The sequence below is a fragment of the Manis pentadactyla genome, chromosome 8, assembly GCF_030020395.1.
Source record: "Manis pentadactyla isolate mManPen7 chromosome 8, mManPen7.hap1, whole genome shotgun sequence".
NCBI lineage: Eukaryota > Metazoa > Chordata > Mammalia > Pholidota > Manidae > Manis > Manis pentadactyla.
The window spans coordinates 118,712,980-118,730,827 of NC_080026.1; the positions used below are offsets into that span (position 1 = coordinate 118,712,980).

The 17,848-nt window shown below is 38.5% G+C and overlaps 1 protein-coding gene across 7 annotated transcripts in view; it reads right to left on the reverse strand.

The window, feature by feature from the left end:
- SORCS1 (sortilin related VPS10 domain containing receptor 1) overlaps positions 1 to 17,848 on the reverse strand; it is a 553,895-nt gene that overhangs the window by 232,097 nt on the left and 303,950 nt on the right. For all 7 annotated transcript variants that reach the window (XM_036906465.2, XM_057506303.1, XM_036906469.2 and 4 more), the window contains exon 3: positions 6,765 to 6,864. In XM_036906465.2, the coding sequence (XP_036762360.2) occupies positions 6,765 to 6,864 (100 nt within the window). The remainder of the gene's footprint in view (positions 1 to 6,764; positions 6,865 to 17,848) is intronic.

Here is a 17,848-nt window from a genome sequence, read left to right on the forward strand (position 1 = left end):
TGTTACAAAGGAATGAAACCAAAAGGCAGAGTTCTAATTCTCCCCTTCCCCAACTTTGGTAAAGAAATACCGCTTGAAGCCAACTAGAAGACATTATCTAATGTCTTCTATAGATCTATAGATCTGTCATCTACCTACCTGTTCAGTTAGCTAGTTACCTGCATATATTTTAGGCATAAATATGGCTAATAAAACTCTGAATTTTAACAGCAACATCAAGGAAATTTGATCCTTAGAGTACTAACTTAGATGTTTTTTAAAAATCAGCAATTCATGATTAACATTTAATGTATTAGATGCTTATCATATGTGATAGATACAACATCCCACAAAAGAGGAATAATAAGTCTGTGATGTTAATTATGCAAGAAACTTCTTTCCAATAAAAAAGTACTTAGTACTACATAATGCTATGTGAAATAAAACAGTAAACTACTAGTTAACCGAATCAGTCTGGAGAAATCAGGTACATTCTGAGCCTGCCTTTCTTCCTTTCTTTTTTGTTTTTAACATTAGTGTTAAAAAGACAACACAGATAAGATTCAATAAAAATCCACTAGGTACCTACTGTGTAACATACTATATGTCACGATGAGAAAGTCTGTGGTTGTATTAGTCTTTATTTATCTATAAATGTTATTATGGGTGCTTTGATTTTTATAAAACAGTACAAGAAATATGGCTATTTCAGGTGTAGCTCAGTATAAACAGTGAGGATGGCCTAGATCAATATTTTTTTTTCAACAGTGTTCTATGGAGTTCAGGAATTCCAGAAGGTTCCCCAGGGCTACTTTGGGGTAACAAGGGGGTTCGCTAGTGGGCCCTGCTCCTGGCACTCTGCCTGTTTCAAACAGAACAACTTGCACTTAATATATTCAGTAGCTTGAAAAACCCAGGGGCTTGGATGGCTGCTGGAAAATCATCCAGATAAAAAAATGCAGATGTAGCATGCTTCCTTGGATTTGATTTGATTTTTGAGTGCTCAAAAGGGAATAGAACAATGCGGGATAGACCAAAGCAGTATAACTCAGCTGTACTCAGGCAGGATCAAAAAGATGAACTCTCCCATAGCCATCATTGCTCAGGTGAAGTGTAGGGAAATAAGTATGTGTTTGCTAAAAAAGTCACTTTTATTGAAGTTTGGAAAATGCCACCTCCATTATATCTCTGATACTTCCTTATGAATGAAACATAGGTTATTTTTAAAAGATTAGAGGCAAATGCATGATCTTGTGTACAGAGGGGCAGATAAAAGAGGCTGGATGGAATGAGCAAGTGTTGAGGCCCTGTCAAGGGAAATGTCATGCACCCCCTTTGATGTATTATACAATATGCTAGTTCCCCTCGGCCTTGCTAGATAACACTGAGTGAGTACTAGGCAAAGCCCTGGCATTTTAATTATTAATTCTGCCCTTTTTGGCTAGGAAATATAACATTATACATTTTGGCCTAGAAATGATTAAAATCTACAGGGATTTTTTTTTTATTATCCTTATATATACACTTTAAAGAATTAATTTTATAATTAGAAAAATTACATGAGTTAAAGCTGGTTTCACAAAGCATCTTCTTTTTCAAGTACTAGCCTAGGAGTCCAAAACCCAACCTAGGTTCAGTTCAAACCCTCAGCCATGTGTTGGACACCTACTGTCCTCCAAGACCCTGTGCTGGGCATGCAAGAGACTACAAAGAGGATCAAGGCATTTGATCCCATCTAGGACCTTGCCTTTTAGGAGGGGGATTAGACATGGTCAAAAACAACTGTAATCAGAAGTGAGAGGTAAGTGCTAGAACAGAGAAGCAGCAGATGCCTGGGACACAATAGGGAGTAAGACATCTCCTTAGTGGAACTGATTAGATTTTATAGAATTGGGGGCATTTGGGGTTTACATTAAAGACCAAATGATCTTAGCTTTTCATTCACCAGTCGCATGCAACCTCAGGTATGTTGCTAAATTCTCTGGACTCAGTTTCATTATTGGTTACATGAGAAAGCAGAATCTGAATACCTCTGACATCCTTTAGGTTCTGATTAATGATGCAATAATTTTTATTAAGAGAAACTGGTAGACACGATCACCCACACTTCTTTTCTGTCCTCACAAGTCACATACATCATATAGACCACCCAAGCAAGCAACAGGAAGAAATAAGCATGCCTAGAATATAAAGAGAAGAAGTGACAGGTCAATCATCAAACACTTATTTAGAAAGTGCAAAAGACAGTCTGATAATCAAAACCTACACATCTGGAGAAAATGCAAGCTGTGTTTGATGCTGGCATGTACCAAGAGACCTGCAAGAGTGATCGACGTGTTTCAAGGAGCTAGGGTCCCATGTATAGGACAAAAGTCTCAGAAGCCTCTCTCAGAAGGAAGGATATTAACTGAGTGGTGATAACACAGAAAGGAGAGGGGGCTGGGGTATGGAAGGGCACCGGAAATAAAAAGAACAATTTCTCTATAGGTTTTTTCTTTGCTGGGAACAGAATGTGCAGAGAGTACGAGGATATCACAACTAAATGAATTGGCTGCTTCAAGTTTAAAAACACAAAACACATTTTTTCTTCTCTTCCCCAGTGAATGCCACTTGGGATTTTGTATGATTTAATTCTCGAAGATGTTATACAGCACCTCGTGAAGGGAGAACAGCTAAGGTTGGTAGTGGGTGATGGGAAAGGTATGGCTGATAGATACGCACAGAGTAGAAAGAAGTTTTCTTTTTAGGTTGAATACAAATAAACTCAGTGAGAATTTAAGAGTGAGATTGAGATTTCAGCATTGACTTTTTTTCTTTGTTACATCTGTATTAGTTCCTTCCATCACTCTCTACATCTCAGCTGTTCATTTCAGACGCAGGTTAAATCATCTTTTCTCAGAAGATTTTGCTTATGTAGCCAATAAACCACTGCTGACACCAACAAGCCTTGGGATTTACTTTGAACTGGGGGTGGGGGAGTGCTGTCCCTTGCAGACATAGGGACAGAAAGCTTGCCTCTCCTCTGGCACTAGGATCCACTCATTCTTGTTCTTTTGGGCCTCCTCATACATCAGAGGCCAGGTGCAGAGTTCCTTCCAAAGAGTATGCGTGAGCTAGGATAATGTCTGCGGCAGGCTTTCTATGTCTCTTAGTCAGGATTTCCTCAGCTGACCTATGATGACATTACAGTTTTTACTGTCACAGATGTATTCAAGAAAGACTGCTGTACTTCACAGCAGGTGTGCAGAGAAACAGCCAATGGATGATCACAATTTGCCCTGTAAATAAGGGCCTGTTTTGCTCTAGACTCTGATCCTAATATGCCCCTAACAAGCTGCCTGCAAAGCCAGGGCATCATGCCCACTGGGGGAGACGTGCTGACTGAAGAACTGTCCTTGTCCTCACCAGCAGCTAAAAACAGCCGTAAGAACGTGACGGCAAACAGGCTTCTGGAAACGCAAGATGGTTACCCCGATGTCAGTTTTATTCCAGTTGCTCCCACTGATGTGAAAGGCAGAGAGACAAATCTGGTACAAAAGACGTTAACTTGCTAGGTAGCACCCTAGAGACCTAAAAGAATTAATCCAGCCCTAAAAAGGAGCCTGCCTTTTCACGGGAGGATTCAGAAGTCCTGGGAGAGTAGGAGCGAACTTGAGTGCCTTTGTCCTTGAGTGCCTTTGTCCTTGAGTGCCTGGTATTTCTTTTCTTCTTCTTCATTTTCTTCTTCTTTTTTTTTTCTTTTTAACATAAGGTCTCATTGATTGGGAGAAATACATTCACAGTTTATAATGCTTACAGGTACTATCTCTTTGGCTCAAACATGTCCCTTTGGGGGCAAAAGTACATATTTCATGGTGATAAATTCACCTCATAAGTAGAAAAACTATACACAAATGTACTGCTATGTCAACTTTATTGATTTTTTACACCATTGTGAAGACCTTCATCGTCCTCCAATATTTCTTAAATCTATCCACATCTCAGAAAGCGACCCTGAAGGCCTCATTCATCTGTAGAGGAAAAGATCCCTTCACTTAGGTTCACCTATAAATGTTGTGATTTAAACAGCACAGGTCTGCCTCTGCTTCTGGAAGGTAATCGGCCCAGAGAAAGCTGTTCTCTCATAGTCACGGGCAACAACTTCTCTTTCTCTGAAAACAGGGTCTGCCAAGTCTTAATTTCATTTCAATACCCATGGCCAAGTGCCCTTTTCAGAGTCCTCCAAATAGCCATGATTAGGTATCCAGCCTGGCCGACACTGGTTTACTGGCATGAGTGGATGTGATGGAAGGGCTCCTTGCAATATTCCATTTAAGCTTTCCTTCCGGTCTTAGGAGCTACATCAGGACCTGACAGTATCCTTCTTCAAGTCCTGCTCCTGCAAACAATCTTGAGTCTCCAGGTCACAACCACATATCCTGCTGCTACAGAAAAGCCTGTGCTCACATTCAATATTTGGCATTTTATTTCTTTTCATCACATTCCTTTCTAATGCCAACAATAAAACAGACACTATCACTACATTAGAACAATTCTAAGTTCTCTTCCAGCTGTAAATTCCCTTGTTTTTTACCTTCATCACCTAACAAATGGGAAAATAGAAATATCTCACCCAAAGTCAGCTGCTAGGTAGAAGCAGAGTCAAGCGACCTTTTTAATTATAAAAAGTCATAGTGCATTTATTCCTAGCATACAGGACCTTCGAGGGTGAGATGCTGGCTTATTTATCTTTAATAGCCTATGGTGCCTACAGTTTGTTGATTGTTAAGCAAAATTTACTAAAAAATGGGAACTAGCGGAAAAATCAATAGGGATTACAAAAATCAATTCAAAGCCAACAAACATAACTAAATCTCATTATAAAAACAAAGGATATAAATTCAGCTCCTCGATTTAGGATTGTATACAGAAGATCAAAATTGTTTAGATGTAATTGTTGATGATGGACTCATAATCAGCCACAAAAATGATAGGAATGCTCAGGGTATTATCTGTAAATTTGTGCAGCTGACATTATTGAGTTATGCTGTCCAATACTGTGGCCATCAGCCGCATGTGGCTATTTACATTTAAATTAATTAAAGTTAAATGAAATTTAAAATTCAGTTCCTCATCACATTATTTCACATCACATTTCAAATACTCACTAGCCTCAAGTTTAATGTCCACCGTATTGGACAGCTTAGAGGAACATCTCTATCACTTCAAAAAGTTCTAATGAGTGCTGCTATTTATAGAGGTTAATCACTACTATAACTCCTAATAATTATATGTATACAGAGGAGGAGAAAGATTAGTAAGGGAGAAGAGAGTGAAGAGAAAACATTTCTTAAGTCTTAACTGTTCTGTGCTAAACTCTTGAAATGCCTTGTTGCATATAATCCTTACAAGTTTTTCTCATGAGGTAGGTACTATAATTATCCCTACTTTAAATGTGATGACATTGCTTGGAGAGATTAAGTAAATCACCATACTTATACATTTGTTAATTGGTTTATTTGAGTGTTTATTCAAGCTATCTGACCCCAGAGTCTATGTGAGACTGGTAAGTTATATTGCTTCTACTGAAGAACTTGAAATGTTTAGAGCCAGAGGGAACATTACACTTTATAAAAGTGGTTCTTAATCCTAGATACATACTAGAAACATCTGGGGAGCTCGCTCAAGGTATAGTTATCTGAGCTCTAATCCAGAGTAACAGGGGCATCAGCAGGGTTTGCACATTTAGGAATCAAATGCACATTTGGGAATGTGTAGCCAGAGTTGACGATGACTGTTTAGAGATATTCTCATCCACCTTCCACAGTCCCGATAACAAAGTGCAGAACCTACTCTAGATCATAACAGTAATCACTGACAGATCTAAAATGAGGACCTAGATATCAGAGCTACCATACCTGTATATGGCCTGGGACATATTAATGAATGGCAGTTTTCTACTTCCTGATGGATACTATTACTACATGTAATCCATATAACACTAAGAAATTGTATGTCAGAATTCAGAATCTGAGAACACAAGTTTATAAAAATCAAACAATGGATGTAACACCACTCTCCTCCGGAGATAAACAAGTCTTTATCATTTAAAAGCAAGTATTTTCTTCCTGAGAAAATAGCATCTCTTTCTGAAGAGTAGATAATCTCTCTTAACAGGAGCAGTATAATGTGAAAATAGTATGACCGTCACTCAAAAAAAACCTGAAATCTAGTCTCCATTGTGCCCTTAATTCTGCAATGGAGTAAAACCATTACCGTTTGTTGAACCTAGTTTTCTCATGCATAAAATCAGGGTGTGATATATAATGATTTCTATGGGTCCTTCCAGCAATGCCTTCATCCTGACATTTGTGTGCAGGCTGAACAAACTTTAGAAATGCAACTTCCAATCTGCTGCAGGACAATGCACTCATTTCAATTCTAATTAATCTGTTTACTCCATGTTAAGGGAAAATGGGGAATGGGGATATCAAATGAAAAACCCACCCTTTCCTCTATCCTGTCAAAGCTCATTCTGAGCACCATCCACTCAACAGAAGTCCTTCCCTGTAGCTGCCTTTAGGAAATGTTAATGATACACCTACCCCTTGCCTCCTATACTTACAAGGTGTAGATCTGAAAATTATGATGTGTCAGACATTTTGCCACCTTAATATCCATCAACTCATCTTTACTTCTCTAATTCCAGCTTAACTGTAATGTATTTTTAGGTGACTAGAGAGGTTAGCCAATCAAGGCAGAAGTCTTATCAGGAATAAGTACCATGTTGAATATACATTTCTTACCTTACGCTTGTTGGTAGGACACACGTAGAGATAACTTAAAATTGTTTTCAACCCAACTTTATCATTCAGCTTCTCATAGGTTGTCCCATAATCTGTTGACCTATAATTCAAAAGAAGCATTAATGTGGACAGAAATATATGTCATCTGGTTGCTTGTCAGTATAAATGCATGTTTTACCTAGCAGAATGGCTCTCGTGAGATTTTTAAATGATTCATGCAGTATATAATGATGCTTAATTATGTACACAGGAGCATCATGTGAGTGGTTAACATTTGCATTTAAATTGAATTGGTAAAAATTAAAACTCTATATCTCTACTACTCCCTAACGTACGCACATTGCATAAAAGATGTGGTTAATTTTAAAAGAATAATAAATGAGGGTGTCCCTTGAGTTGACCACAGAAATAAAGGGTTTTTACACAGATTAGCTACTTTCAAAATTTTGCTTTATCTTTGGCACAGTGGAAAAGCAGGCTCTTCTGATTTGTCTTCAAATTGTGTTTCCTTTTATGAGTCACAGAATATATGGTGGGTCAGTCCCTTTAAAGGTCATTCATTCTTTTCCTTTTATTTAAGAGTAAGAAAATGTCTTAATAGTAAGTGAAATTTTACAGTCTTACTCAGTAGACTTTTCCACTGTTAAGCAACCTGGAGTTGGGAGGACATTATATGGAACTGACACTGTTGTTTTTGGAGATTCTCTCATTATCTAGTCATTGGTCAATAACTTGTTAATTTAGACTGAAAAAATAGGCTTTAATAACCTCCTCTGGAGAAAGTCTATTATATGTTTCAGAATTGTCATCTTACTAGATCATCATAAAATCAAGTACAGTAGCTAATATTATCTGTATTTCAAGAAAGTTGTTGAGAGAACTTAAGTGAACCCTGCAAAGACAATAGCTGGTAAATTGCAAGCTAGCATTTGAATCCAGGTATTCTCACCCTAAGCCCTGTGTTACATTATACCACTTTATTTTTTTTGAATTATACAATTTTGACAGCTTTTTTAAAAAGGTAAGCTAGATTTCCTCTCAGACTTCTTTGTGCATAGAAGATATCGCCAATGTAATCCATCCATTCATACTGTATTCACTCATCATTGACATTTGTATAGCTCGTGAAATACACCAGGCCCTGTGCTAAGTACCAGGATACAACACATTGCCCCTACTCTCAAGAATCTAACAGCTTTACCTCAGAGACAAAAATGTCAATGTATAACATATTAAGTGCATACTACAGAGAAGAATTAACAAAGCTTAGAAAGTGCATTTAAATAGAAAAACACAAAAACAGAATCATTTTAATTTACTTCTGGTGATGATAAAAGTTACAAATTCCTATAGGCCATAAAGACTAAATAGAAGTTTGTGTTAATGACCTCATCACTACGTAGTAAGGGCAACTCTGGACCAGGCACTGAAGCAAGAAAGCTGTATAATATGGGATCCTGAATTTAAGGAATTAAGACTTTATTCTGGCTGGGAATCCAGGACACCATTTCCCCTAACATTTATATATGTTGTATACACTAATATAAGTAATATCATGTTATTATAATTACATAGTATTACATAATATTATACACACATCCATCTATCTATCTATCTGTCTACCTATCTATCTATCCATACATACATATAGAAATCAAATAGTCACTACTTTATAGAATTTAGATGATACTCCAAATCACTGAAGATTGGGGTGTTCTGCAAAGCTTCTTGGAAGCACTATGGACCTTGAAAATGAAAAATGGGTAGAGCTTGATAACAGAAAAGTAGTAAGAGCATCACAAACTAGAAAGCACCTTGTGAAACCCAGGTGCATAACTGTTTCCTCCAGGATCGGGGCTCTTCAATCAGACAGGCATTGGCTTGATAGCTGAGAACATCCCAAAGCATTCCAAAACTTTTATAGGAGATCTTATTCATGAACTACAACAAACTTCTTTAAATCCTCCTTCCATATTCTTATCTTTTTCTTCTCAAACCCATGCCAATGTGAAATTTCTTCCTACTTTCTGAGATGTATCTGAGACATCTTTCTTTACTCAATCCAATCTCAGTGTTTGGCATTTTTTTCCCCACTCTTACCTTGGCTTTACTGGGTCACCTTTCACTTCTTACTGCTACTTGCTTGTCTCCAAAATTTCAGTAGCCTTTCATTAGTAAACTAGAGATAGAGTTACTAGAGGTTACTTTTTCTATTCATTATACTCAACGATATTCACAAGTTCAAGAACAAACAAAGGCAAAATCTATTGCAGCGGAGATAGGAGGAGGATGAAAGGTAAAACACTGCTACATTCACATGCTCTGCCTATTGGTAGGTAGAAATCAGTAGGACTGTGGCAGAGATGAGAGAAGGGTTATTTTACTAGTGTACTAGTGTGATGATGGGAAAGGAGGCTAGAGAAGTAGTGACCAGACTATAGAGGGGTGATATAGTTTCTTATAATTTCTATTAAGTTCATCCGTGAGATACTTTATGACTATATTACATTTAAAAAGCATACTCTAGAAGCATAAATGAGGATGATTCCACATATATAATCCATATAAACTATATGTGTGTGGGGGGGTACTTAAATCCTAATGTGACAATATGATAATGATAATGATTAATTCAGATTGACATTAGCAATTTTTTTTCAGAAGCCTAAAAGTATAGTACTAGACACTCTTACTAAAACATCACTAATCCAGATCTTTCAAAGGTATCTGCTATTACTCTTTGTTCCACCTGTTGCCCCTTGACTATCTTCAATGCTCAAAAACAGAATCAAAATTTGTTAGTTCTCAATTCCAAAAGAGCTATGTGTTTAAACATTAAGACATCATAATAAACGATAGAGAAATAAATGACACATTTACACATACCCCAAATGGCATAGACTAGCAATTGTCCAAGGTTGTCCCACAGAAGTGGAATTAGATAGAATATTATATGTGTCATGGGTAAAACTAATAATCAGCTGGGATACATTGGTTCAATGTATGGTACAGGAGTGAAAATACTCAATACTTGCAAACCAGTCGTTAAGTAGTGCACCAAGTTCTTTGAGTGGCGTTTCTGCCAGCCTCACCACATGGCCTCTTTCTTGGAAACCTAGATCTTTTCACAGTTCAGTAACTAAAAGATTGAGGGCTAGACAGCAGAGGTCCTCAAGAAACTTGCTCAGCACTATGACAAGCACCTGCTCTGATTGGTCAGTGCTTAAACCAACCAGCCTGAGTCTCAGCGGAGAGAGTGACCTTGGAGGAGGCACTCCACCCTGGGAAGCAATTCCTAGTGTCCATTAGCAACCCCCCCTCACAGCTAACAGATGCTTTCAGTTATCCTTGCATGGTCAACTGTAGGAACTGCAGTCTCCTAGGGACACGGGCCCTGAAAGAGCAGAGGAGAGACAGACAGTTGAGCAGCAGGCTGGCTGGTGAGCCAATGTACTGGCTGTTAAATACTTTAAGTATCATCCCTAGGTATAAGGGAGAGGACTGTTATCCAAGATAAAAAAATTGTTAGAAACTGCTTGATTAGGCAAAATATTTAATGTTTACTTCAGAACTTATACATTTTATGATTTTTAATATACATACATAAATTTTATTATTCTAATATACACTGTGAATGTCTTAAATGCATATTTCATGAAACATTTTCCAAATATATTTGATTACAAGATTCATTCTTGAGGGATAGCTAATGAGATTAGCATTATGAACAATGTACTTTGGGAAACAACATCAAAGACACACACACACACAAAGCACAAATTATGAGACCAAAGATCTGGTTTTATAAGAAAAGGGGGCAAAATAAAAATATTTAAGACAAATTAAATTTGCAAAGAGAAATGCCAGCCTATGCTAACCATAAAATGATTTTTATTATAAATGAAAAATAAAAAATGGAAGTGGTCTTAAAAAACATATTACACACAAACACATAAGATGCAATATAAGCAGCCTTAATCCTGAACTTGTACCATTTTTTGAAAACACTCCAAAGAAAGCATTTTTTTTCCAGGTTTTGTTTACAGACTGACTTACTACAGAGGAAAAACAGAGTTTCTGTCAACATCTATGCTGTGCAAAACAAAGCTTAAAAAACATGCATTACAGGAAAATAAACGTGGAAGTGATTAAATCAAGGCTCACAAGTTTTTTTGGGTTTTTTTTTTTTGCTTTTGATCTTTAATCAACCCCTTTTACAAACATGTCTTAAATAGTGACTTTTAGAACATTTGAAAGCAAGTCTTTATTTAAGTATTTGCTATATGCATAGACCTGAAGTGAGCTACCTTGAGGGGTGGAGAAACCCCATTCAAGCATAGCATCTGCCTTCCAAGACGTTATGGTCTCTTTGAGATGGCTTGAGCATCACACTTGAAGAAGGAATCAATACAGGACACGACTAGTTTCCACAAGGAATGGAAGAAATAAAATATATGATTAAATTTCCTCTACTATAATCTTTTACCATCAAATGAGATAAAAAATAAGCACAGAATCATTTGTAATTTAAATTAATCCATCAAAAGTGCTAAGCACAATGACTGCCATGCAATAAGCAATCTATAAATGATAGCTTTTGTGATTTATCACTCATTTCTTTCTTGATTGTTATTTTTGGTAGTCCTTACCTAACACTTACTAAAACCCTTAACAAGGTAAATCTCAGTCACAGAAAATGATTTAGATTTAGTGTGAGTAGAAGAAAAGATATTCATGAAGCTATTCCCATTTTAAAAGGTAACTGAACTTCATCTATCATATTTTAAAGAATATGTGTACTAGAACTTTGGTATGAGACTTGTATTGGTAAGGTACGGGTAAGAACTAGAATTTGTGAGGTAAAGAATTTGCACTCTGTTTTTACAATAATCGTGCCAGTCTCTATTGTTGAATAGACTACTATGCTTAAGAAAACCTAACAGATAGTAATAACAAAATTTATCAGGTACTTACAACATGATCTACACTCTTCCCATTTAGAATCCCATGAGATGGACACTGCTATGAATCACATTACATAAGGAGGACCCAGGCACACAGCCAACCTGCTGAAGGCCACGGAACTTGGAAGATTCTTGGAAGAACTTGGAAGGCCAAGGAACTTTCTCACTCAAAAGCCATGAGAAGAAAAGGAAATAGATTTACAAAATCTAGTTTAGCATTTCTTTTATAAGAGGTATATGAACTAAAACAGTCTGAAGTTCTATATGGTATAGACCAAAACCTGGTTATTCTTCATACCAGATAAAAAGACAGAGGGCCTGCCAGAGAGAATCAAGTCTAAGAAAAGTACAAGCAGAAACTTTTACAATGATCTAAGAAGAAAAAAAGGTATGTCTTTGATCTGGTCTACCCCGGCCCCTGGAAAGGCTAGAAATATGGACAACCTGAGTTTGTCAACCCACTGATGATCTGATGATGTCTCATGAAGAATCCCAAGATGTCACAGTCTAAAAGAGACCAAGTCCTAGAAGTCAAAAAAGCAGGGGACTCAGGCACCCACCAGTGTCCTGGTTTTCTCAGCAAATAAACACTGGACTTACTATGGACAAGTCACATTCACCTTTTAATTTAATAGGTTTGCAATATAACTATAAGACACCCAATGCTTAATCCCTCTGCTTTCTGCCTGCTCCCCACCCCTGCCCACACCAGCCTCACTATTCCTATACTTAGCAGGCCCTTTCCTCAGAGGGCCCCTCACTTCTTTGTGGACACTAGTCTTACTATATGAATCAGCACCCCTTTTGCTCCCCCCATATCCTCCAATCTCCTTAGCCTCTTTTATCTTCCCTTTCTAGTATTTTTCCCCACCCAGTAGATTTTTACTTATTTGGCAATGACTATCTTCCTCAGTGGAATGTAAGCTCTGTGAGAGCAGGACAGATGTCTGCTTCGATCACTCAGAAGAGTGTCCGGGACACAGCAGGCACTCACAATTGGTGTCTGACTGATTGGCAGACTTGATGGAGGCTTGCCCTTCTTGTGTGGCCAACTAGATTTCTACTAAGTCGAAGTGAGGAAGCCCATCTAGTCTGGCAAGGACTGTTGCGTCCCTGCTGCTAGCAGATGCGGTCAGCTGTGCAGGACGAGGGGGGCCAGGTGGTGAGCAGGTTCCACGCTCCTTTACTGTCTCTCCTATCAAGATGCTCTGCCTTACACCCATTTCCTGACCAGTCTAAGTGCCATAAGGGCAGAGAACATATCTGTGTTCATTCCCAAGCCCCCAGTCCTCAGGACAGTGCTGGCACACCAGATAGTTGTCTTTTCTGTATGCAAATGTGGATGCATGAATGCATGAAGCCTAGTGGACTCACTCTCGAACCAAGGATGAGCCAGGCTACTTCTTCCAAAGGCTTTAAAAAATAGCCAAATAACCTGACCTCCTCCTCCTCCTCCACCTCCAGGCTCCAGAGATGGATGATGTCCTATCCCAGATACACCACTCTGAGCCATATTGCCAAGGTCACAAAACAAAGACTCGAGCTGTAGAGGGAAGCATGGGGACAGGAAGCACCAGGGCATTACTCAAATCAGTGCCAAAGAGATGTCTGAAAGCAGAACAGCATTCACCTCTACATCAAGCAGCTGTGGCTTCTGTGTTTTCTTTCTTTCCTCAAATCATTAAGAGCAGCCACTTTCATTGCTCCTACTGCATTTGGCAGCATAAAAATAGCTTCCAAAGCCAAAGGCGCACTGGCTGCATCTCAGACTCTGTTCCTTAATAACTTAGGATGCATGAGGTTAAAGCAGTGAGAATAATTTAGGGTTTGGAAAATGTTTGTGAGTGAGCCGACATTTAAATAACTTCATTATCATTCATTGACAGATCTTTTTTTAACCTGTCAGTGCAATTGATATTTCTATTACCATGTTATAACAAACCCCTGCACATTTTAAATACTGTCACCAGATTCCATTAGTCTACCCGCTGTCAAGAAAATATCTCCAAATCCATTTTTCATAATACCTTGAGAATATAATAGGCAATCTACATCCAACGATGACGTGGAGCTGAAGGAAACTGTCTCCTGCTTTCTAAGGATTCTGCCCTGAAATACGCTTGCCTGTCAGCCTAAATATATGATTTACATGTGCTACTGAGATGTTACAGCGCATCCTGAGCTGGACAGGCTTCCCTCTGTTTCTCGAATGCCCTGAGCTCATCAGGTTAACCTGCAGAATTAGAGCAAAAGGGGTTAAATTGTGGCTTTAGGGGGAGGCATGTCAATGTGATATAAAGATAGCTCTATTGTGCCATAGATCACAGAATTTGTAATTTAATTTGTAATAAAAATTTTTACATCTTGAATGAAGGAGACGGGTTCCTATGTGCTAGTAAGTTGCAGGAGTTCCCTCTCATCTTTCTGGCCTTTCCATGTCATTGTCTTCTTTTCCTTTCTGTACCATTGCACTGCATTGTGATACTTCCAGTCATACAGGGCAGTTGAGAAGAGGCACTTGAATATAATTGATGGTGACTCTATGTATTCAGCTCTGACGGAAAGGCAGCCACACAGTGCACAGCACATCGGCACACATGTGCCATATCTTTCTGCTGTAGGTAAATTGTTACCCAAACAATAAAGATAGGAGTTACTTTTACCTCTGAAATATCTTCCAGTTCATTTTTTGAATATAAAAATAACCAAAACTAGCACTGACTATTTTGCCTGAGAAATGGAAGACAAATAAATTTAAATAGAATTTTCCTTCATAAGTAGATGGTTCTCTTTCAAGAGCAGGTACAAGGGAGAATATTATCCTTAACGAGATGATGTCCACAACTTCCTTCTTAGATACACATGGCTGTCTGTCTCTGGCGTCTCTTACTTGTACCCTGTACTTCAGTTCTACTCCCACCCCTGGAGTAGGCTGTCAGCATCTGCCATGGCTGGCCTTTGTTGCAGTAGTCTAGGGAAAACTACTACTCGTTCTTTCTCATAGATGCAGCCTCCTCATGTCTCATGTCTTTCAAAATGCAATACCCACTGCAAAGCAGACACGGTGCTGGTGGTGGGGAGGGAAGAGGGCATCTACTCATCTTTCAACATGACACTCCACCGTCACCTTCTCTGGGATGCCTCTCCAGACAGTATCAGTCCACTAGTGGTCTTCATCCCACACCCCTCTCATTGTACTGAAATTGTCAATGTTCAGTTTCCTGTGCTAATATACTACATTCTCTGAAGACAGAACTAGTTCATATTTACCCTTTCAGCCTTTATTCTGCTCATCAAAATTAATTTCTCTACTTGAAGGCTAGATCAAATATCCCTTCCTTTACAAAATTTTCTCACATCCCTCTCCTGAATGGAATGATTCTCTCCCTTATATCCCACGTAACTCATTGGGACTGATCCTATGTTGCTTTTTATATTCTGCCATGTATTACCTTGTATGGGTCTCAGCCCCGCTACCTGATGGCCATCTAGAGAGTACGTTGTCTTCATGCTTAGTCTTCTGTCTCTCTCTCCAACACCATAGCTGCTTTTTACATTCCAGAAGGTGTTCAATGTTACTGATTAAATTGAACACACCACACTTAAATATTCTCCTCTATTCATAGCAAATATAATTTGAGACATTTCACATCTGGTTTTTGCTTTTCTTTTTGGAGGGTGAGAGAGCAAGAAAACTTCAGGGCTCCCTGCTGAGACTGTGTCAAGCAAGAGTAATTATGAGACCTAAATATAAAAGAATTTAGGGACTTACTTAGGAAGAACTCATACAAATGTATATGTAAAATGTATTATGCATTGCTTTATTAAAATAGTATATATAAATTTAAGAATGGAAAACATAACACAATTTTTCAATGACAGAGGTTTAGACATATTTAGGAGGGCAGGGGCATGTTGGTTCAGCTCTACAAAGGTTCTCTCTTTTGACTTGACCCTAATCCCAGGCCTTTCTGATCCAACACACAGGGCGCCCATCATCACACTGAGGTCAATCTTCATGGGCCGCACTATCCTACATTCATACCAACTGTGCCAATGGTTTATGAATAATAATAGTGAACACTTACGGACTACTTAAAATACACCAACACTCAGGCCTAGGCACTTTAGGAAGATGACCTCATTTAATTCTCGTAACTCCCTCTGAATTCAGTAGTGGTATGATCTCCATTTTAAGAATGAAGAGAGGAGAATTAAAGAAGATGACCAACTTTGCCAATGACACATGGCAATGACGGGCAGGGCCCAGGTTCAAGTCCAGGCAGTCAGTTTCCAAAGACGGCGTGCATCAGAAAGGTGATGGCTCATCCATTCAAGTGTCATGCTCTTCATGGAAAGACAGTTTGGGGAGAAAATGGAATTTCCCAGTGGAGCTTGCAGAAATTAGACCACCTGCCTCTCAAACAATGAACCACCACTGCTTATAATATCTGCTAGTTATCATCCTGAAGTCAATTCTCTGTTCAAATGAGGACCCCTAGACCAACCATCGAACACAGCAAGACTCCAAAGGTACTGACGGAAGTAGGGGCTACTGCCGAATTTTCCCCAGGTGTGAAGGAAGGACTGCACCAGGTTTGCAGTGGCAAACAGACGCATATCCCTTGTTTTAGAATCCTTGTCAGAAAATGAATTTCAGCTGCAATTGCTCACTGTCACGTGCTATTCTGCCCGAGTACTTCACTCTCCTCTCACTTGGCACTCTCCCTGGCTGCAGAAGCACTGTGACTGTCCTGCCCTGGGAATATGCAGAGATTAGTAAAGTATTTATCAAATGAAGCCAATATTACGTGGTCCTCCTAGCTCCTCACTCAGAACATACATATGAAAATGATGAAAAAATGTGTCCTGGAAGCTAAGCAAATATATATTTAACAATGACAATGGGATTTCCTTGATCTGCTGATACTAAGTTATTCAAGTATCCTGAAGTATGGAAGTTATTCTCTGGGTGTCATGGTCTAAAGCCACATTGTTAGTTTGGATTGTTTTTTTGTTTCTAACTACAGATGGTGGGAGCCTCAGCCTCACATGGTTGAGCAAAACTGAGCTTTTGCTACCTTTAATTTTCTTAAAGTTAAGGGAAGTGGAAATGAGTGACTTGCTTCCATATTTGTAATAGGAGAGGACTGGATTAGCTGATCTCTAGCTTGGACTTCAACATTCAAGAATTCCTGTAGCCAGAGGACTTTAAAGGAACTCTACATCCATAATGAAACCTGCAACACGCTTCTGAGAAGTAAGGCTTAGAGACAGATATCATCCCAAACCAGGGAGAACCAGGGGTTGGAGTGTCAAGATGGATGCATATCCTCTCTGCTACGACCTGTTTTCAACTTAGCTTCTTTCAGGTGAAAAGCTTGAGCTTGATCAGAAACATGGTTTATTCATTATTGCATATCATTGCAATGTCTTACAGTATCACCATTTTTTGTTCCCTACTACTTTGAGGAAAGCTAAAAATCCTAGAATGTTAGAGTTTCAATAAAGTATCTCTTCAATGGTTTTCATTTGTTTTAAAGCAGTACAAGCATTTAAGCCTCCGTTAATTATATATGAGACAGATAAGGGGTTTTCCTCATTTATATGCCCTACTGTCCTCCCAACCCATCCCCATATATGCCCTAGTTTCCCTCTTTTTCAAGTCTTTAACATTTTCATGCAACATTTGGGGATCCATTAAGTACAGTTTCCATACAACAGAATAAGTCAGACCTTATGATTCTGCAGATGAAGAAGTTGAGACTCAGGCTAAAGTAAGTTAAGTATTTAGCTGAAACTCAAGTTATGAAGAGAACCTGGCTTTTCTGACTTTTGTGCGAAGACATTTCTCAGAATTACAGGTTATCAAATATGTGAAAGTGCCTTTATCTCATCAGAGAAGAAATCATTTTGTAAAGCCCAGCCATCTTAGAATTAATTAGTACTGTAAAAAAGGGACATGATACTCAGTATAAAAAACCTGATTCTCCAAAACAAAAGAGTAAACAAACAAATTAAAACACCAAAAGCTTAAGAAAGTTTTATAGCTGCACTTTGGAACATAGTAAACTGAAAACTGTGGTTACTTTGCAGAAAGGGACCAGGACTAGTCAATCA